General features: G+C 33.5%; 1 protein-coding gene across 1 annotated transcript in view; it reads right to left on the reverse strand.

Moving 5' to 3' along the window:
- SEMA3C (semaphorin 3C) overlaps positions 1-22963 on the reverse strand; it is a 172004-nt gene that overhangs the window by 62259 nt on the left and 86782 nt on the right. Inside the window, exons 5-10 of the mRNA XM_042916517.1 lie at positions 15843-15962; positions 9525-9615; positions 5472-5591; positions 3516-3658; positions 1880-1994; positions 9-78 (exon numbers count right to left, since the gene is read on the reverse strand). Coding sequence (XP_042772451.1) covers positions 9-78; positions 1880-1994; positions 3516-3658; positions 5472-5591; positions 9525-9615; positions 15843-15962 — 659 coding nt within the window. The remainder of the gene's footprint in view (positions 1-8; positions 79-1879; positions 1995-3515; positions 3659-5471; positions 5592-9524; positions 9616-15842; positions 15963-22963) is intronic.

A 22963-nucleotide genomic window follows, 5' to 3' on the forward strand; every position in this document is an offset into this window, starting at 1 on the left:
ATAATTACCTTGATGTTGTAAAAATGCCATACACTAGTGTTGTCCTTGGGTTATCTGTTTCCAGCAGAAACACATCCTCTATAAAAGGAAAATATCATTCGTTTAAAGTTCCCAAATATTAACCATATTTAAAAACAAATTTACCCCAAGAAAATAATTTCAACTATGAAAAATATTATCGAGAAGCATATTCTGGCAGTATCATTATAATCTGGAAACAACTAAGTGAACCCAATGAAAGGCACGTGGTAAAGTGAATTAAATGAAATATCATACAAACACTATAGGGATGTATATAGACTGCAACCTTATGGAAACCATGCTAGTGAAGTAATATTAAGCGAAAAAGGTATAGTGGTACGTAATATAGACTAGAATCATGTGAAAATCGTACAACTATATAACAGATTACAATAAGATTACCAGTAAGTATTTCTGGTTAGCAGAGCTATATTTTCCTATCTTCTTTTGTATGCATTTTCTATATATCCTTTAAAGATAACATAATAGTTTTTTAAATTTAAAAAGTATTACGTTCACAGTTTCTTTTTGACATAGGGTTGGAAGCTGGAATGTGGAAGAAAACTCAGAGCGACTTTTTTCCTTATATAAAAGAAGACTGTTTTGGCTTTTGGTTAAAATTGCTAGTGACATTTTTACTTAATTGATAATTTGCCTAATAACAAAAAGTTTAAAGTATATTAAGGCAAAGACAAAGGTACAGATAGTAAGGCTCAGTACCACAGAACAGAACCTGGAAGTAGATTTCTGATAGGAAACATCAGTGAATAATCAATTGTCACAATTACAAGAAAGGTCTGAATTTAGTAACATTTTTTGCAAATAAGATTCTTGCTGGGAAATACAAAAAAAAAAAAAAAGATGTAACCCATTTTTATTGCTTACCTCTCAGATGATGAGGTAAAAAAAATCTGAGAATAGCCAGTAGTTTACATTTTAATGGGTTAAAGCAAAATAAATGTCATTTCTAAATGGCACTTAGTAAACATAACACTAAGATGTGTATCAAGGTATTCTGATTAAAAAGAGAACTGTTTCTTGGTAGAAAGGAATCAGATCGTAAGTTCTTATTTGACCTGGTATAACTCTACTTATGTCACACATCCTGAAAGTAATTCATCTCAGGGTCACCCAAGAAGGGCTGATTAGAGTACAAATTTAATTTCCACCCTGAAACTTTCCCATCCAACCTTGATTTTGCTAATTAGCTATTAATAGTAAAAATATTTAGCTGTATTTGCATACAAACTGATTTCAAATCAGAATATTAGAATTTATATGCACATGAAATACACATTCTTTTAGAAAAACACAAATAGGGGCGCCTGGGTGGCTCAGTTGGTTGAGCATCTAACTTCGGCCCGGGTCATGATCTCACGGTTTGTGGGTTCGAGCCCCGCATCAGGCTCTGTGCTGGCAGCTCAGAGCCTGGAGCCTGCTTCGGATTCTGTCTCCCTCTCTCTCTGCCCCTCCCTGGCTCACACTCTGTCTGTCTATCTCTCTCTCAAAAATAAAAACATTTAAAAAAATTTAGAAAAGCACAAATATATCATTACTCATTTGTCAATTACACAAGCACCTCTCTTTCTGTCTCTGTCATACACAGACACACACACTCATTCACATATCTTGGGTAATACAGTGAAGTAAATGTTTCAGTAGTGCACTCAGGGGCAAAACAGATTTAAAAAGTACTTAAAGAAATTTATGAACAGTAAACAGATCATTCATTCAAACTGGCACATGATTTATGCTGAGAACATTCATGGAATATACATCCTCTGCTGAGAGGTTATTAAAACATATAAACTTTACAAAATCTTTTTCAAAAACATTTTTCAATCTCAAGTCCATGTACCTAATTCATCAAAGTATGTTTCTGGGCCATCTTCATCGGTTACAGAGCACACCAGCCTCGCTTTTAAGAAGGTCGTCCACTTGTTGACAAGGCTACGCAGACCTCCAGTGTCATTCTGAAACCATTTTGAAAACACATTTCACATGGCTTAAATAAATACTAAAATGTATTAAAAATTCATCTTAGATTTGTATATCTTGGGGATTTGTTATAATCCGAAGTATGCAAATATTAACTATATCCGCATATCAAAAAAGAGGAATATTTAAGATTTATAGTGCTTTATAAAATAGCTATAGCTATGCAATGAATTTTCTCCAATATGGTATCAACTGAAGATGTTTCGAAGAGGAGTTTAATAAATATATGCCCTAAAGCTTTCTAAATTTAACAATGTATGATGAAATACCTTTGAAATGTTATGGAGAACATATAATTTAATGTGCCTTTTCTTGATAACTCATTGTCTTCAATATGAACATAAATTATTGTATGCAGTGAAGATTATAGATGCTACTGTGGTCAGGAAAGTATGTTTATACTTCTATCAAACGGTCTCCAATTTGACACTCACTTCTCTGTGTCAGCATTTAGTCCTCAGTATTTCCAATCAAATGCTTTAATATACACATTTCTCTGGCTAGGGCAGGAAAAGTGGTGTTTGGATCATTCACATAGTCTTTACTGATTGCTTTCTGTATGTCCAGAAGCCTTTCATCCCTTCTGCTGCCTTTACTGCCTGAGGAGCAGATGACCTCCACAATCAGTGGAACACTGTAATATCTAAAAATAATGATTTTAAATACTAAACACTTGAAGAAACACTTTTGCACAAAGTATGCTAATCATAAATCAGTCAGGGAAAACCTGTAAAAATCTCATACGAGAGGGCATCATGAGCTTTTTTGAGTTGCTCTGTATACTTGCTGTCTATACACAAGACCATTTGTTTACTGCTTTTAACTAGGACTGTATTTTATTAATGCATTTCTTAATTTTCACTGTTGTAGACAGTTCCCCAACAATTGTCCTTACTGAGGTTTTGCTGTATTTTATTCACAAGAATTATTCTGTTTCTGTGATGTACAGTTTAGCTATTTGTTTTTAATACAAATGTATTAAATGGATTAATGCATTAAGTGGAAAAGCAAAAATTAAATAAAACTTCTCATTTGTATAAGACCATGACCAAAATATTTCTTTGAATTAAGCTTTTTTATTTATCTCATATGACTGATGTGAATAAACATTAAATTAAAATGTCTTCTCTCAGGGCACTGGGGTGATTCAGTCAGTTAAGTGTCTGACTTGATTTCAGCTCAGGTCATAATCTCACAGTTCGTGGGATTGAGTCCCATGTGGGACTCTGTGCTGACATCTTGGAGCCTGCTTAAAATTCTCTCTTTCCTCTCTCTCTGCCCTTCCTCCACCTGTGCATGCTCTCTCTCTCTCTCTCTCTCTCTCAAAATAAATAAATAAACATTAAAAAAAAATCTTTAAAATGTCTCCTCTCAATATTGAGTTAATTTGTAACAGTAGATGAAAGTAGGAAAATAAACTATTAGCAAAAGAAAATACATTTATACAATTTGAATTTGTGAGTCTTTCTTCAAATTAGGACAGGATTAATACTTACAGGACATATTCTAGCAATCATGGAATGAATCTGTTTTGTGCTTCTGCTATTGTCGGTCAGTTTCTCTTTGAAGAAGAAGTACACCTTAGCATCATTTGGATCCGTGCCATCTGGGATGACATGTGCATCCACAAACATAGGTTCTGGAAAAAAAATACAAAGACTAAATATATATATACTCATGATGGAAATCTATCTACCGTCCACCCAAGTAAACCACAGGCACATGCCTTCTCCATCCTTGGTACAGAAGAACAATTCAGTGTTCATAGGCACAAAGTCTACGAGCAGTAATTGTATTCACACAACATATTGTATTTGGAATGTCAAGTGCCACAAAATATATCTATAATATAACAGCTTCAACTACTTTTCCTGGGGGGCACTGGGTGGCTCACTCGATTGAGTGTCAGACTTCAGCTCAGCTCATGATCTCCAGTTCGTGGGTTCAGACCCTGCATGAGGCTCTTTGCTGACAATTCAGAGCCTGGAGCCTGCTTTGAATTGTTTCCCTGTCCCTCTGCCCCTCCGCCCTGATGCTTTTTCTCTCTGTCTCTCTCTCCTTCAAATAGAAATAAGTATTTTAAAAAAAAACCCTATTTTTCCCTATCCACAATACATTCTAGAAGTTCAATAAATGCAAAAATTCTTTGGGCAATGATGAGTTCTAAAAAAGTAAAAACGTTTCTACCAGTTATTTCCCATGGAATATAATGGCCATTTTACGGAAAAAAAAAGTTTGTTTTTCAAAGTATAGTTTTCAATCTAGTGCATATAATATAAACTCAAATTCACTGAAGCAGAATGAGTAGGGAGTCCAAGATCTGAAAAACACTTTTTTTTTCTTAAAATACAGCATATGAAATGAAGGGGAAATTTTTCAAGGAAAAAATACAGTCATTTGAAGACATAGAGGGATTCCTTATTTCAAGAACAAAAGAAGTTTTAGAATACTCTGTTTCCAGATGTACTAGTGTCATAAATTGAAGAAGTAAATGGACAATCAATGCTTTCTTGTGCCTGTCTATCAGTGAAATAAGATGCTTAAGTGTGGTGATTCATGCTTTGCTATGCAATGTTAAGTGGATTGCCAAATTTAGGGTCAGCTAGAAATCTTCCCCAGGGAGAAATGACAAAGTTCTTAGTGGTTTCTGCCTCCTCTAAACAACAGCAAATGACTGAACTTGTACATTTCAAATGTCAAATGAATATCTTTCATGATGTGAAATTCATGTGACACCCCCAAAATTGGAAACAACTGAATGCTTATAATCATAAAGTTATCATACCTATGGTTTCCATTAAGTACTAAATAAAGTATAAAAAATATATATGCCAGTTTTATAATTTAATAATCTAAATATAAAACAAATAGGAGGAGTTCTTGAAAATATTTTAATCATTATATCTATCATAAATTTAGGAAATTTTTTAGATTTGACATTAAAATATTCAAGCATGATCTCGCAGTTCATGGGTTCGAGCCCTGCACTGGGCTCTGTGCTGCCAGCTCAGAGTCTGGAGCCTGCTCTGAATTCCGTGTCTCTCTCTCTCTCTGCTCCTCTCGCACTCATGCTCTCTCTCTCTCTCTCTCTCTTAAGAATAAATAAACATTAAAAAAATAATAAAATAAAATATTCAAGCAGACTATATGAGTAAAATAGCATATTTATGTGATATATAATTGGAGAAGATTCTTAAATGTGAGCCTGTATGATAAATATCACTGTCATTTTTATTTATTAATACATCTTATGACAATTGTATGATGGTTAATAAAGAGTTAGAATATGAACTATGGACTACTTTGATTATTTATGTATCCTAAATATTAAAAATAATAAAGTACAGAATTGTGACTTACATCATGGCTTTTTAAACAATTTTAACCTTTCTTCATTAGAGAATAAAATAGTTTAAAGGATGATTCTAAAAAATGCACAAAATGTTTCTTACCACTGAGCCATTTGGAATTGTGTTGATCAGTTCTGACTGCATTCCTCTTCGTTAAACTTCGAAAAATAGCAGCATCTGTGCCCATGAAATCTATATACATTCCAGAGAAAAGCTCCTCATCTACGAAGAAGAAAATGTCAACACAATTTTAAATCTTTTTTAGAAATCAAGAACTTGCTTATTAGATGATCACACAAATTACAGAGTGTTTATAATTGTTGTTTTTCATTGTCCATCACATAAAAACATTGGATAAAATGTAATCTGATGTCATTATTGCCTGTGAGTTTACTAAAACAACTTTATTTGTTATAGAAATAAAAATTATTCTGCCTGCACTTAATTATACTAAATACATATGTTTATATAGTATGTATCAAAAATGGTGGAAATAATATATGTGTTAAAGATAATAAAATAGCTTAATTATTACTTTCTTTTAATAAATAAATAAAAACTACTATAAGAGAGAACTCAGTTTCTAATTTTGGCAGTAATTAACCAAGTGGGAATTAGGGCTAAGTCATTTAACACCTGAATCTCTATCTTGTCATCTGTAAAATACAGGAATTGGTTTATGATTTCAAAAGTTTTCACTATATTAAGAATTCCATGATTTCACCAAACAGATTGAAGATATTAGTTTTTATTGTCAAAATATTATTAATGGTAAAATTATCTTACGATTAAAAGTATATGTTTTAATTTGTATGCTATAAGGTTTCTATAAGGTGAATAAAGTGCTACTTTTTCAATTGTAACACTCAATTTATTAACATTATGCTAAAAATATAATATTATGTTAATAACACACATATGGTTTGACATATGAAACCATAAAAAATAGAATACAGAGATAAAAAAATATATTTTAAAATTAAATTACCATCATTAATGGAAAAATCAGATATTTTAATATATATTTGCACAACATGAGACATTGAGCTTATTTGTTAAGGTCCATATTAATTTTTGCCTATTAAGGAGAGTAAGCATTGAACTGGTATGTGCGACCCTAGAGTAAAAAATAGTAGTTAAATGTCTATTTAAAAAAGAATAAAAGTTATCAGGTCTGATCCAGGGAAAAACCATGCAGTTTTTTTTCTTTGACTGATGTTCTAGAATCAGTCTGGCTACCTTCAGATCATGGTCCTTTTGGCAGGACTGTAGCATTTTGAAGCACTCCAGTCTCACTCCTTAGTAATAAGCAGTACCAGCTAACCGAGGACAGAATGGAGAATGAAATGTTTTTAATCTCCAATATGATCTCATCAGGTCATGAACTGGACCCCTACCAGTGAGCGAGTGGGTATGGCAGGCATTATGTTGCCCAGTTCTGCTTCCTAGTAGGGGTCTGAGGTCCGTGGGAACAGATTATAGGGAGATAACAAAAATGTCCATGAAAGCATTTTGAGCAATTTAGCTTCAAAATTCTGTGAACATTTGTGAAGCATCTACACAAGTATTCTGTAGATACAATGGTTGTGACAATTAAAATAATTTTGCAATTAATTATTTCACATTCTTTTTATACCTGATACCCCCCAAATGGTGGGTTATAAATTTCTGCTATTCAATGGATTGATTAACACAGCTGTCAATTATCGGATCTGTTTCCAGGAAGAAAAGGAAAAAGGACACTCAGAGGATGATGTATGGCAGAGAGGGCTGAGTCTAATCTTATTGCATACCACTTATTAATTATGTCTTAGCTACTACAAAAGCCTGCCAGTCTAATTGGCTTCATAACCTGTCTTAAATTCTCAGTAATTTCAACAGAAAATCAGGAATAATGAAGTTTCTGCTTTATTTTGTATAAGAAATAATCAGTTCCACTTTAAAAAGAATTCTGAATAGGGATTTTTTTTTTCAGAATGTTTGTGGAGGATTTATGCAAAGATAAACTTGTGCTTTTTAACGTTAATCCGAAAATACTTTGCTTTCGAATTTTACTTCCACTGACCAGAAAAACCTCATTAGGGTCTTTATAGGTTCTTTAAGAAATGTCATCTGACTTCTTATTGTGATACAACAATGGCATGACAAAATAGCAAAAAGCACTAAACTTGCACACTGGGTTAGATGCCACAACTATATTATGAAATTTGGAATTCTCCAATTCTTGATGCTTCTTGGCACTTTAACAGATAGAAACACTTTAAACATTCTGTGTTATTTAGTACCTTGCAATCCAACAGACATGATAAAGCCCCAAATGCCAAAGTGAGATGACTACACAAATTGACTGTGTAATACTGGAGATAATATTGGAGAGACTGTTAGAGGGATAATCAATAGAACAAGTAAAATGACAAATGCAAGCTAATAAAACTTCTTCCCCCTTTTAGTTTCAGTTTTTAAGGTAAGCAAATAGTTTACTGACTCTTTGATAGTTCAAGTTCTAATGTTAATCAAAATATTGAAAGGTAGTATAGGAACATAAGCATAGGAATTGAAGTCTTGGATCCTTAGTATATGAAAGCCAATAACTAATTTTGTAAACAAATCCAATTCTCTAAGGACAAAACTATTAAATGACTTAACAAGTTTAACAGGAATATTTATAGTGCCCAGTTTTAAGCCTTTTTTGTTCCAAATGATATTTGATGAGTATAATTGTTAACACAACTTTGAATTTTATTTTCATAGCATTTAACTTGAAGTAAGTAAAAACTCTACATATTTATCTAGTATTACGTAGCATACCATTTTGATAGGTGAATACAATTTTCTTCCTAATGAAAACACTTTCCATGCACTGACTCTATTAAATAATATTTAGAAGCTTATCTGAAAAGTCCCTGCATCAGACATAATTGGGTATGTTGTGACTTCAAAGCTTTATACTTCTTGGTCCCAATGATATACATTCATCTCCTCCCTGCCCAATCTGAATAATCATAGGAAAGAATTCACTGGATAACCTCCAAGTTTACATTTTAGTCAGTGCTGGATGTACCTGTCTTAATTTAGTTTCCAAATATGAGAAAGATGAGTTGCTACATTAAATGAATAAAAGGAAGGTGTTCTGAAAACAATAATCACCTTTCCACCTGTTCCATTGTCAAGTAATGCAATTTATCACCGGCAACACATAAGAAAGCAAAGGGTAAAAGCATCTACTGTCCATTCAACACACTGAAATCCCAGATTTGTCCCCACAGGCAACACATGTTAAGTCAGGCATATTCTGGAAGTGTCTTAATTAACCAGAAGAGAATGCCTTTAAGTGAATTACAGAAAGGCATCCAATGATTGAGATTCAAAGATATTGATTTGTTAATATATATAGCACCAAGCGACTGGGCATGTTTTTTAACTGATACATTTTATAGAAAATGGGAGGGGGGGAGTCACTTTGCTACCACCTCTTTTTAGTATAGTACCTTCTGGACAATTGATAGAGAATGTATTTGGCTAAGACATGTACTTTGTTATTCTTTCATTTGAAAGAAATACCATTTTTTTAAAAGTTTACTTTGTGGGGGAGAGAGAGCGTGAGTACATGAACAGGGGAGGGACAGAGAGAGAGGGAGAGAGTTTCTCAAGCATGCTCTACACTGCCAGCTCAGAGCCCGATGTGAGGCTTGATCTCACAAACCATGAGGTCATGGCCTGAGCTGAGGTCAAGAGTCAGACGCTTAACCCCCTGAGCCACCCAAGTGCTCCAAAAGAACTGCCATTTTAATTATCTGTAAAATATTGCTAAAATTTATAAGGAAAAATGGGTATACTGAATACTACAAAAACAACTACAGAAAACACTGAGAATTACTTTATATTTCATTACATGTATACAAATACATGTTTTGTAAATGTTGACATGCTCTAGAAATGACATCAGCAACACAGTAAGTGAAAAAATAATTGCTTATCATTTAATCATGAATTCTTGAAAATGAGAAACTACAATTTCTCAGTTTACAACTTTCTGTTACCTCATTTAGGTCTATCATTCATGCTACCTTCTCAATGGGCACACCATGTCATGAATTTATTTTTTTAATCCTTTTTATTTTATATTTCCCCCTCCCTCTTTTATTTTTGACTTACTGATCATAACAGACACCGTGTTCACATTGGGGTTGAAGGAGCAGCGTCCTTTTCCAGATTCACACTTGGAGTCAATCACGAAAACTTGGTCCTTTATTATAGACAAAATACAAATGTAGCAATAATAAGTAGCTTTATATTTAGTTAACCAGATGGTTCTTTAATAAACAAAGCATCATCATAAATAATATGCTTTTTATTGGTTTGCCTATGTTTTCTTAATTTACTTTGTTAAGACTTTCTTGGCCTATGTGAAGAAATTATAAATTATAAGCAAACTTCACTAGGTAAAAGTTTTCATTCTACTACAATCCCCGTGAAGCTGATTCAATAAGTTTTCAAATCTATATCGGCAAAAACCACCTGGGAATCAAGGATCATTGTAAACCTGAACTAGATAGCTTGAACACTGGCCAAAAGAAGAAAATTGCCCATAGAGGAATAATGTATACAAGGATTATAATAGTTCCAAAATAATCAAGACATTTATAAAATACAAAATTTTTATCACCACTTAATTTTGTTATATAAGCATTATACTCAATTCAACAAAATAATTCATAATTTAGATAAAAAATGTTTTTCACTCATTTAACAAAAATTTATTGAGCATGTTTTTGACTCAACACATATTAAATGAACATCGAAAGTCTGCCATGCACTCCTCAGCCATCATTAGTTGCTTCAGGGCCAGCTTATTAAGCATTTACTATATGCCAGGCACCAACAAAACATGAGGAATACAGTAAACCAGACAAAAATCTTCTTCCTCAAGTAATTTATAATATAATGATGGAAAATATGAATATAAAAATAATAATACACAAAACATAGAATATGTTACATGGTGCTCAGTGATCAGGACAAAAATTAAGCAGAAAATGGAACTAGGGAAACCCAGGGATGAGAGGTAATAATTCAGTTTGAAATATAGTGGTCAGCGTAGCCTTACAGAGAGGGAATATTTTGCTTGTATATTTATCTTATTCTTAAATAAAGTCAGTAAAAGCTACTACTAAAATTCAAAGACCAAAGTTTTCACTTTTGTAGGCTGCATGAGATTATGGAGGATCTTAATTATTAAGCTAAGGTTTTGCAAAATTTTCCTGAAAGAAATTCAGTTTCAATATTTTTGAGTATGGAAATGAAAGAATCAAAACACTGCTTAAGAAGATTGGGTCTTACCTTGGTGTTTTAAGAAGATTGAGAAAGGCAGTTATAAAAACAGACACTGGATTAAAGAAAATAGATTTGTTTTCAAGTGCAGTAGTCCAGGAATTAGGTAATAATACTCTGACATGCCAGGATCTCAGTGATCATGGTGAGAGGAGTAAAGATGCAAGAGAATTTGTAAAGTAAAAATCAACACAGCTCGGCAATCAATTACCAACTGGATGTGGTTCAAGGAAGAGGAAGAAAACAAAGATGATTCTGAAGTTTTGACTCCTTAAAGAAAATAAAACTAGTTCATTTTTGTTACATTGATTTTGATGTGTTGTCAGAATATCACTGACATGATGGGGGAATCATAGAACTTAAAAAAAATCACAGTCCTCTATCCTGGAAAAGTCTTACAGAATGATTTTCTTCAATGAATTAACTCTACAGATGAGGAAAATATAACTTGCACAAGATCATGTAGTTAAATTATGACAAAATTAAAGTTAAAATTCAGTCTCCTGACTCCTCACTATGTCTATTTTCCAAAAAGTCAGTATTTATACAATGACCTTACTTAACAAATAATTGAGGAAAAGCAATGAAGTTTAGTAAAGCCAGCTGTGATCAGTTAGCCAGAGATGTACATATATTATACTAAAAAAGTGAGAGTTGGCGTTGAAGGAGTTGATGAAATTGCTTAGGTACCACTTGCTCTCCACTGAACAATTTCTTTATTGTACGGCGTCCTCATTCTCACACAGTTATAGTCTAGATCTTGTCATCACCAGAAAGAGTATGGTCCACCAGAATAATCACTAACTCAAGCACATAGCAACAAATCTTCAATTTTATCTCCTTTCCATTTTTTCTCAGTTCATCAGCCTTCTGTCTTCCTGACTTTTTTGTTAACCTGTATAAATTCAATGCTATTTATTTTCAATATGTTTTTGACAGAAATACTAAGTTCCTTGAATCTGCGATTTTTTTCATTGAAACCACAGCCTGGAAGGGTATGTCTACCTGTACATTCTCCATACTTGTTTCCATATATCTAAGTATTTTGCAGAAGGTAGTCCAAAAAGGTAAATTCAACAAAAATAATGATTTTTTGGTCACCAACACAAAATGGATCCTTATACAGCTCAGCAAACTTTCAAGGACACTCATATCAATTGATTGTTCCATTAATAATTTCAAACCACTGTCACTATAGACAAATCTATTAACAAATGATTGATCATATAATTGCAGATTAAGTGAAGCCTTTAAATGAGATGTCTTTAACTTCTTACTACCAAACACATAAATACACATACACTAATACATGCATTAGCACATTCTTGTTCCCGCCTCTCTACTTCTCTGACTGTTTCTTCTTAGTCATGTTTGAAGGTCCTTTCCCCCATCTTGCCCTTAAATTAAGAAACCCTCAAGTCTCAAGCATAATCACTCTTCTTTTTTCACACAGTACTCTGCGTGATTAAACCCTTGCATTTCCTGGGCTTCAGTTATTCTAGTAAAACAACGACTCAAACATTTATATAGCCAACTTTATATTCAACTGCCTACTTGACATTTCTACTTGGATCTTTCAACAGCAACTCAGACTCAAGAGAACCCAACCCAGGCTTAAAACCTTAACCTCAAACATGATTTTCTTTGTTCTCTCTCATCTCAGTTCATGACAACTATATAACTAAAGAAACCAAAAACCAAAAATGAAAAACAAACAACAAAAATGTCAATACCTGTATCATTGTAAATTTCCTTTCATATAGCCAAATCCACCACTGTCAACTACACCATCTTACACTTTGTGCTTATTTTTCTGTCTTTATTGCCACTCCCCTGAGTATAATAATTTCTTTCTTGGCCTATTATATCCATTCTCTAACTGATCTCACCACAGCCCTCTCAACCCCTCCCTACCCTCAATCATTTATAATACAATACACAGTGACAACACAATGCTTTCCTTGCCATTTTCTGCTTAAGATCATTCCAGTTGCTTCTCCTTTGACACAAGATAAAGATCAATATCTTAAAGGTAGCTTACAAGTTCTAATATAATTTTGTGTCAGTGTGTCAGTCATTATCATTAAATAAATACATATTTGTAGATTGAATCAATAAAAGAGAAATAAATAGGACCAGAAAGAGAGTAAATGGTGAAAAATTAGGAAAGAAGGCATGGCAAAATGTTTCATGGTTATAGGTGTTAATAATGGCATTGAAAAATAGGGGGCATGGCCAACATGTTATAGATCGGTCAAGGAAAAAGGATGCAGATTAAGGGAATGAATTTGATCACTGAGGACTCTTGGCCACTAGAAAATAGTTTTAGTTTATGGGTAGTAATGAATGTCAGATCAGAAAGGTTTAATAATGATATGAAAAACAGGAATGTAAAACAGAAAACATACTCTACTAGTCTGAGAAGTTTTGTGATCAGTAAAAAAGGGAAAAAAGAAGTTGAAAAAAGTCACAGACCCAAGATAATGATTTAAGGAAAAGAAATATGATCCTATTTTTAAACAGGAAAAAAAGTAAATGCAAGAGAAAGGAAATGAAGATATAAAACAGTAATAAAGGTTATTGATAAAAGCACTTTATTGAGAAGGAAAATGGACAACTTTTTTTCTGACAAAAGGAAAGCTACAAAAAGACACATAAGCAGAAAAGTTTGGTGACTAATTTGCTTCAAATGGCACAGGGAATGATTTGAATGCCTGTGTTATGCTTGGTCATTCAAAGGTAAGGTTATCTGCTTAATGACTGGCAGAGTCAGAGGCTTAAATGGTATTCAACTGCTGGAACCAATGTATGGAGACATCTTATAAAATCAACCAAAAATGAGATGTAGGAATAGTCCATGAATGTGTAGTGAAATTAACCCACTATTTTTTTTTAATGTTTTATTCATTATTTCAAGTCATTATTTACTTGTGTTGCTTTATCTTTTTCCAGGAACAGAAGACAGGGGATGAAGACGGCGGACAGAAGAGAAGAACCGTGGTTAGGAATTGGTGTAGCAAGGACTGCAGGCATTTTGGATGGGCATCACTGAAATGTTCTAGGAAAGCTCTGAGTCAGTCTCTCAGAATAATGGGAGACTCATAGGATATAATGAAAGTGTGTGATGTTCCAAATGTGGAGTAGGCTCAGAAAATGCTCTCTGAGAAAAAAATGAATGACTATTTGACAGATAGATAGAAGGTGGTCGATAGTATCTAAGAAATAAAACTGAATAAGTAATGATTATGTGACCCTAATTTGGTTCACTGTCAAACTGGTTGTAAATACAGGAAAAATACCATATCTCAGTATCAGCACATGGTGTTACTAGTAAGTACTATCTCTGGTCATTATAAAATGCAATAATAGTGATGCATAAGAAGGAAAATTCTCTCAAAATACAACCTCTCTGTATCATGTCTTCATTTTACACCAGGGGATCTTTTATCCTAAACTAAAGAAAATAAATACAAGAGATGTTTGATAAACTACATAGTCTATATTTCTGTTACTGTTTACATACTATAGATACATAAAAATTATGTTATGGTAAAACCCTTTGACTTGAACTGACTGCATACAAAGCTTAAAATTCATTAACTCTTTTCATACTTAAATTGGCACTTAAGATGTTCACATATTATTTAAAGAGATTAATTAATGGAAATGCTTCCCCTTTGAAATCTATCTTTTGAAGTGAGACTAAAGTAGTTCATATATTTAGTAAAGTGATTAAATTTTATTCCATGCTGGTTTTCCAAAGGAGATTATTTTTTGGACCGACTTTCCAATTAAGCCTTGAAGTGCATAGTGGGCAATTTGTACATGGGAAAATGATTTTATTTGAAATCTGTGCTCTGAAAACTGCTATGCTATTGTTGGCTAGTACAGTGAGTGCACAGCCTTCAGTGGCGTGTCTGACAGATGGCAGACGTCTGGGGCAGTAGTTTATTTAATCAATTGATCACAGGCATGTGGTTCTAATGACAAGTTCAATGTAGCCAACGTACTTTTGCAAGAGGCATAGTTCTACTTTTCTTTAAGAATTGTAATATTTCGTATCATCTTGAACCACCTGGAAATGCCTCATTTGGCATTTGGGGGTCAACTTGTAACCACTCAGTTATGTTTAAATGACTTTTTATTTACCAAAAGATATGTATGTATAAATTACATGTCCGAAAAAAATTTAATAATAAAGTAATATAAAGAGAATCATTATTCAATTATATTTGTACTAAAGTAGATTAATCTTTGTTAAGGGAGGATAAACTTAATAAGATATAGCAGTAGCAACATTTAATTTTTTTAACAGTTCTAATCTCTAAAATTGAATTAATATATAAGAACTGGACATTCTAGATTTAAGTTGTATAATGGAAACAAAGCAAGATAATTTGAAATAATTAAGTTTTTTAAATGCTTACATTTGTTAAAACAACATGTTTGACTAAAAGAAGAAGGAAAAACTCTTTGGTCTAATGCATACTTTTCTTAAGTCAATAATTTTAAACTGGGACAAACACGGTTTTAAATCTCATAGGTGAAGTTCAACCAGCTTGTATTTATCTATACATTAGGTATACATTTAGTGTTTAGCAAATGTTTTTGTTCAAAGAACCCCAAGTCATTTTAACTAATGTAGGAAAAAGGATAGAAAAGTCTAGTGTAGACTAATGTTTGTCTAAAATCAAAGTATGACCTTTGATAGAAACTTCTTTTCAGCAAAGGCACCTGGCATCCTGCTTTATATATCTCTTACAGGTATCTCATAAAAGTTTACCAAGTTTGAAAGTTAAATAAAAAATTACTTAAAATAGGTTTAAGAAAGTGAGTTTATACTACAATATTCCTATAATTTGGAATAAGCATTTTTGATACCTTCCTTTCTAAATAATTATAAAATTACATCACTTTTATTTCCTTTGTCTCTTGCAGATTTTTTATTCAGAAGTTATATAAAACAGCTACACTCTAAGTAACTTGGGGGACAGTAACCAAATGGAATATATTTAGAGTTAAAAGGGCTTGAAGGTTTTTAATGGCTATTGATGATAATTCCAAGTTTTTACTCTCAAATACAGTTTTAAGAAATCTTTGAAACTCACACCATAACTAAAAATGAAAAACTTTTACACTTACCTCTGATCTTCTCCCTCTATTCAAATAAGTACACACTGGGCTGAAAGCCCCACTGCCACAAACGTACAAGTGAGTGCGGTTGAAAGCTTGAATTACACGGACGAAGTTCCCACAGCCATGCTAAAAGAGTAGGTGAATAAGCAGTTAGTAATAAAGGACTTGTATTGCTATTTCTAAGTGGTCCTGTCATACTTCGCTATGTATTTTCCTTTCTGCTCTCACTTTTTTGTTGTTGTTAGGAGATAACAAGAGAACAACATTGTTTATTTTATTGGTTTACTTCAGCAAGAAGGTAGTTCAACTTAATGAGTAAAATGGCATATCTGTCTCATATTTCAATATTTTATATACTGTGTAAGTTTTTATGTTCTGAAACTTTATGAACTTACTCTTTACCTGAAAAAATTGAGAAATCGAAAAGTACACCAAATTGTTTCCTCAAATTTTCATCAATATGTTATACACACACACACACACACACACACACACACACACACACACACACATATTATAAACATGTTTTTAATGAAATTGTGCTTATACAAGGTCCATATCATCGTGAGTACACAATGGCAAACACTATTAGCTTTTAGAGTTGGTGAATGAAACAAGCCATAAACAAAATGCCAGCACTGTGATGCGATTATTATCTCTCTGCCCTTCATCCCCTAAAATACCTTCTTCCCTAGTCTTCTTTCTCACCTGCTCCTACTCCAACCATTGGAAATGTTGTCATTGATTCACTCAATGAAATGCAAAATAATTATTGTAATTATAAGTTGACTATGACCTTGCAGAAGTATATAAACACAGTCTGCACCAAAGGCATATCCCTGTGACTGAAGTAATCATTGCATGTCTATATTGCTATGTTCACTAGACTTTGCTGACTACAAATTAATCAAGCCTGAAACTGAATTTTCTTTGTATTTTTTTCACAAAGAACATCATTAAAAATGTTATAGATTATAAATTTTTTTATAAATATATTAAAAGTTAACACTGGTTTTCCCATGGGTGGTCAGACAACATATATTTCTTTTTTCTCTTCCAGGTACCATATTATTAATTTTTTATAATGCACATCTATTATTTGAAAAGTAAAAAACAAAAAACAAAAAACAATTCTGTTAAAGTAGAAGTTAAAGATTTTAGAAGTTAAATTTAAAGTCAATATTATTTTACATTTTCTCAAAATTTTCTCCTTTTATATAAGTACTTGCCAGCCATTATATATGCTTAATTTTTATGTAGTAATTTTATACATATGTTTCTATTATGGATTTTATTATGAAATAATCAATCATTAACTTAGCTGCCAAAGAAATTAATCCTTACAGACCAGACTATACACCTATTCTTATTTTAAGACATTAAGAATTTTTGTTAAATAGATAGTATCACTGTATCTTGACACCTGTTTATAGAGGTACTTGGAAATTGACTATGTAACTGCAGATGATAATGTGTTTCTCTGTAGAAAAAGAATAGATGAAGTATGGTGTGTATATAACATGTCTACATTAGGGATATCAGTGAGCAATGAGCCTTGTGTTTACTTTTTTCACATCCAAGTTTAGTTATTCTAGGATTCTGTATATACTATTTTCCCATAAGACATGAATCCAATTCAATTCTATTAATAACAGATTATATGCCCTCTTGAGTTTTGTAGACAGTTTACTATCATGAATGATTGGTATTGATAAAAAAGAAGGATGGCACTAATATGTTTTATATTTCAAGTACAGATTATACTTGTTTCATGTATATTTCTATATACATTTTATATTTACTTATTATAGCCAATATCTGTTGATAATTTATTATGTTCTAGACATTGGAATGATCATTTTATATATTTAACCTGTTTTTATTTCCCAGGACGTTTGATTTTTACCTTTATAGCTCATATTTACTAAGAGTACTTTATGCCACTTGGGCATTTAACATTCATTCAATTTGTACAAGTCCTTTTAGAAAAATGAAGCTTAGAGCTTTTTTAGTTAACTTGCTTAATGCCATTGATCTAGAAACAGGTAAAACAGATTTTCAAACACAAATATGTCTAACATTAAATCTTGTACTTTTGGGGGTGCCTGGGTGGCTCAGTCAGTTAAGCATCCAACTTTAGCTCAGGTCATGATCTTGTGGCTCATGAGTTCGAGCCCCGCATCAGGTTCTGTGCTGACAGCTCAGAGCCTGGAGCCTGCTTTGGATTCTGTGTCTCCCTCTCTCTGTGCCCCTCCCCCACTTGAACTTCATCTCTTTCTCTCTCTCTCTCTCTCTCTCTCTCTCTCAAAAGTAAATAAAAAATTTAAATATTTAGAAGAATCTTTAACCAAATCTTGTACTTTTAATCACTTTGTATTTTGTCTTTGGGTGAGGAATCCACACTTGGCAGAGTGGAGTTTTTACAAGTTATTGATATTTACAGAGCTCTTAAGCCTTTGATATTAATTGTTTTTTAATCCTCAAAGCAATGTGCCAATTAAAGTATTAGTTCCATTTTATTGATAAGGAAATTGAGTCCCAAAAAAGGTTAAATGAAGTGCTCTAAGTTTTATTAAGTGACTGAGCTGTGTCTTGAACCATGGCTAGCCTCCAACATCCAGCTTTTCTAAAGAAAGGGGTTGAGGGACGCCTGGGTGGCTCAGTCGGTTGAGTGTCCGACTGTGGCTCAGGTCATGATCTCACAGTTGGTGAGTTTGAGCCCCGCATCAGGCTCTGTGCTGACAGCTCAGAGCCTGGAGCCTGCTTCAGATTCTGTGACTCCCTCTCTCTCTCTCTCTCTGCTCCTCCCCTGCTCACACACTGTCTCTCTCTCAAAAATAAATAAAGATTAAAAAAAAAAAAAAAGAAAAGAAAGGGGTTGAGGGGTGCCTGGGTGGCTTAGTCGATTAAGCATCTGGCTCTTGATTTCAGTTCAGGTCATGATCTCATGGTTCACGAGATAGAGCCCCATGTCAGGCTCTGCACTGACAGCAGGGAGCCTGCCTGGGATTCTCTGTCTCTCTCTCTGCCCCTCTCTCTGCCCCACCCCTGCTTGTGCTCTCTCTTTCTCTCTCTCTCAAAATAAATAAATAAATATGAAAAAAAAATTAAAGAAAGGGGTTGATTAACCATGAGACAGATTTTCAGACTACCTGATGATGCTCAGTGTGCCCCACCAACTTTCCCCAGAGAGATAAACACAAAGGAAGAAAAAAAAAGCAAGTTAATTACTGAAAATCATTTTCTAGTTACTTTCCATTTCCATAGTTTCTGTCCACGTTATTTCTGATTTAGACCATAGCAACCATATCATTCTTATCCAGCAAATACTTACTGAACTCATTCTATAATTTGCATATTGTGTCAACGACACTGAAATGAATAGATTCATCCTTTCCGACGAAGGAAGCCATGATACATCAGGCTTAGTAGATACTATAGCAGAGTTACACTTTTTAAAAATGTGCTATAGGAGGAAAGAATCTGAGAGAATGAGTAATGCTGACCTGGATGTAAAGGGTTTGAGAAGGGGGTGTCATTTTAGCTGGAACTTGAAGAATAAGCAGAGATTTTGATAGGCCAAAGCATAAGGGAAGAGCATTCCAAAAGAAAGTAGAGCATAAACAAAATAATGGAGGCATGACAGAGCAGGATTTACTTTGAAAGTGGTGCCTAGAGGGGATAGTGAATTACTGTGTGATGAAACCAGAGAGGCAATTAGAGTTGGCCTGTCATCATGCCACAGTCTTCAGATGGGAAGTAGACAGTGGATTCAAGTGTATAAAGTTCAGAGCTAACTGACCTGGGTCAAACTTCAGCTTTACCTTTCATTGGCTGTTTGAACTTGAGACATTTACTTAGCTTCTCTGTGTTTCAGTCTTTTTATCTGTAAATGGTGATGATTACATTTGTTGTCAGCAATATACTAATAAGCTCGTGGAATAGTGTCTGGCACATAATAAATATGCACAGTGTCAGATATTGGACTCTTTCATATGTATTTTTTATTTCAGTTGTTAGGACAAATCTGGTGAAGTGGACAGAGCTTAGTATAGGTTCTGATCGTAGCAGACATCTATGAAAGGTTTAGAGAATGAGCCTTCAGTGCAGTTCAATACCGTGGATGCTTTTTTAAAAAATTCCTTTTCAAAACTATTTCCTGGTACAATGCTGTATGAAGTATAACGGTGTTAACATTAGTTAGAACATAATACCATTTTATTTATATACCTATATATTTCAAACAATAAAATGCTGAAAAAGTATATCCCAAATCTTTTAAAAATATTTATTTTTGAGAGAGAGAGGGAGAGAGCATAAGCACACACATGAGTCAGGGAGGGGCAGAGGGACAGGGAGACAGAGAATCCCAAGTAGGCTCCTAGGCTGTCAACGCAGAGCCCCACAAGGGGCTTGATCTCCTAGATTGTGAGATCATGACCTGAGCTGAAACCAAGAGTTAACCACTTAACTGACCATGCAACTCAGGCACCCCTACACCCAATTTTTAAGTTGTTACATTTTGATAGTGGAATTTTTTAATTTATGTACTAGTAATATACCACTTACTATGCTCTATATACTATTCTAAGCTCTCTTCAAATATTAACTCATTAAACATCATAATAACAACTCATAGGTACTATAAGAATGCCCATTATGCAGACAAGAAAACTGAGGCACAGTGAGGTTAAGTCTACAGGGTCAAAGAGATAAGAAGAGATGGTTTTCTGTTGCTGTTTACATGCTTTTCTAGGCCTTCAAACATTTCTGCATTGAACATATATTTGTTATGATATTTTTAGCATAAATGTTTTTGAAAAGGTATCCTGGAACACAGACGTGGACCTTAAAAATATTGACTCTTCATGGCCCATACTATGCAATGGAGGAAAAAAATCCCTTTTATTCTTTTCTTCTTGGCCTACACTTCTTTGGTCTAGACAATAAATCAAGATATATGATAAATGTATTTCTTTTAAAATTTTTAATGTTTATTTATTTTTGAGAGAGACAGAGACAGAGCATGAGTGGGGGAGCGGGGCAGAGAGAGGGAGACACAGAGCTCGAAGCAGGCTCCAGGCTCTGAGCTGTCAGCACAGAGCCTGACGTGGGGTTCAAACCCATGAACTGTGAGATCATGACCTGAACTGAAGTCGGCACTTAGCTAACTGAGCCACCCAAGTGCCCTGATAAATATATTTCTAAAGAAAATAGATTTTCCAGTAGTTCGGGATCCTTTGGTCACATAAATATGGAAACTGACACTCTACAATTAATAAAAAAAGTTTGACATTGTGTGCATGTAACTCACATATGTCTAAATATATGTAAGCCTGCTTAAATTTTCAACAATCTCTTACAGTATTTACTTAGCGCATTCATTATGCCCTATCTCATTGGATATGTCTGACAGCACGTGCTACTGTTCAAGCTCAATTTATTTAGAGAATGAATAAATTATTAACATTTAGAAATAAATGAAGCATGTAGGAGTGAATACATATAGGCCCAGAGGGAAATGGGAGGCAGATTATAGTCTTTTAGCTAGGCAGAAAATTAGTTCTATTCCCACTAGGACAATGTATTTTCTTTATAAACCTTAGTTTATTATAATATTATGATATTTTATTTCTGGGATCAAACTTTAGCTTCTCTTGAATTATTGTCTAATAATTAAGTGTTATTTTTTCTAGCTTTAATTAAAATTTGGTATGTTAAAAAATCTAAAGGAATAAGTGATACTTGATTCCATGGTGTATATTTTCTTTCAGTTCCTAAAGCAGTATGGATTTTAATTGTCACTCGTTTAAGTTTTGCCTAGTAGATGATTACGATAATATTTAAAATAAAAATATTTTAATTTAACCAAAATGAACTTCTAAAATAAGTGCATAATGAATTTATTACAAACATTATTAATTGAAGGACACAAATACACTCATCATCCACCATGTCCTACCTCTAACTCCCGACAATCACTTAAAACAAATTCCCAGGCTTGCTTGTTTCTATCTCCACTTTTTCAGATCTTGTTTAAATTTTTTTAAGTGTCTAGATAAAGATCTGGGCACAGAGAATAATGACACTACACAGTATTACCAGTCAGTGAGTGGAGGGTTATAGTTAAAAATGCAGTGAAATATATGACAGAGTGTTTCAGGCATACACACAATAACAGCTAGACAGTCCTGGGTGGGCAGAGAAGACTTCCCAGAGAAGTGACATCTGCACTGTCACTTGAGAGGAGGAACAGATGATTTCCAGGCTAAAAAGATGGGAAGATAATTGAACAAGGAGAGAGTCATATGTGATTTGTGCCAAAGGCGGAAAGAGGAAAAGGGTATAACTTATCTGAATTTCAGTATCACTAAAATAAAATAAAGAGAAAGGTTAACATAGACCCAACACAGTTGCCATCGAGTCTATCAAATCTTCCCCAAATATCCCAACTTTAGTGTGTTTTTTCTTTGTATTTTGTGTGTATACTTAGCATTTAGCAAACTCTTCCTGGTGAATGGCATGCTTTATCAGATAAGAGTTCAGGATCCAGAGCCAAAATGTGCCTGAGCCAGGCAGTGGCCTCCTTCCCACTTGCTAGCAGGACAGGTTTGGTAAGTTCCTCACTCTCTTAGTGAGGTTTCTTGATCTTAAAAATGTGAACGATGACAATAATGTCCATCTTGTAGCATTGTTGTGAGGATTAAAAGAAAGCCTTAGAACAGTGCCTGGCTCACTCTATTAAATGTTGGCTACTATTATTTGATAGTTATTGCATATATTTTTCATCATCTCTAGTATATTGTAAACACACCTAAAGGTAGATGCTCTACTTTGGTTTCTTCACAATGGCTAACTGATTTCTACAAAATAAAATATTCAATTCCTCTGTTTTTAAATAAAATATTATTAGGTATTTATTGTAACAGAATTAATATTAATTCTTAAATATTTGGTTTTATTAAAGAATGTAATAAAAATGTCATGCTCTAGAATTGTAAAGACTGATTTAGCATCACTTTTCTACCACTGGTCTTTTTTTTGTGTCCTGATTAAAAGACACTTCTCTATAAGTATTTCACATGTATGAAATGAGTTAGATTCTCTTCTCTTGCACAGACAAAACA

This window comes from Panthera leo, chromosome A2 (genome assembly GCF_018350215.1).
Source record: "Panthera leo isolate Ple1 chromosome A2, P.leo_Ple1_pat1.1, whole genome shotgun sequence".
Taxonomy (NCBI): domain Eukaryota; kingdom Metazoa; phylum Chordata; class Mammalia; order Carnivora; family Felidae; genus Panthera; species Panthera leo.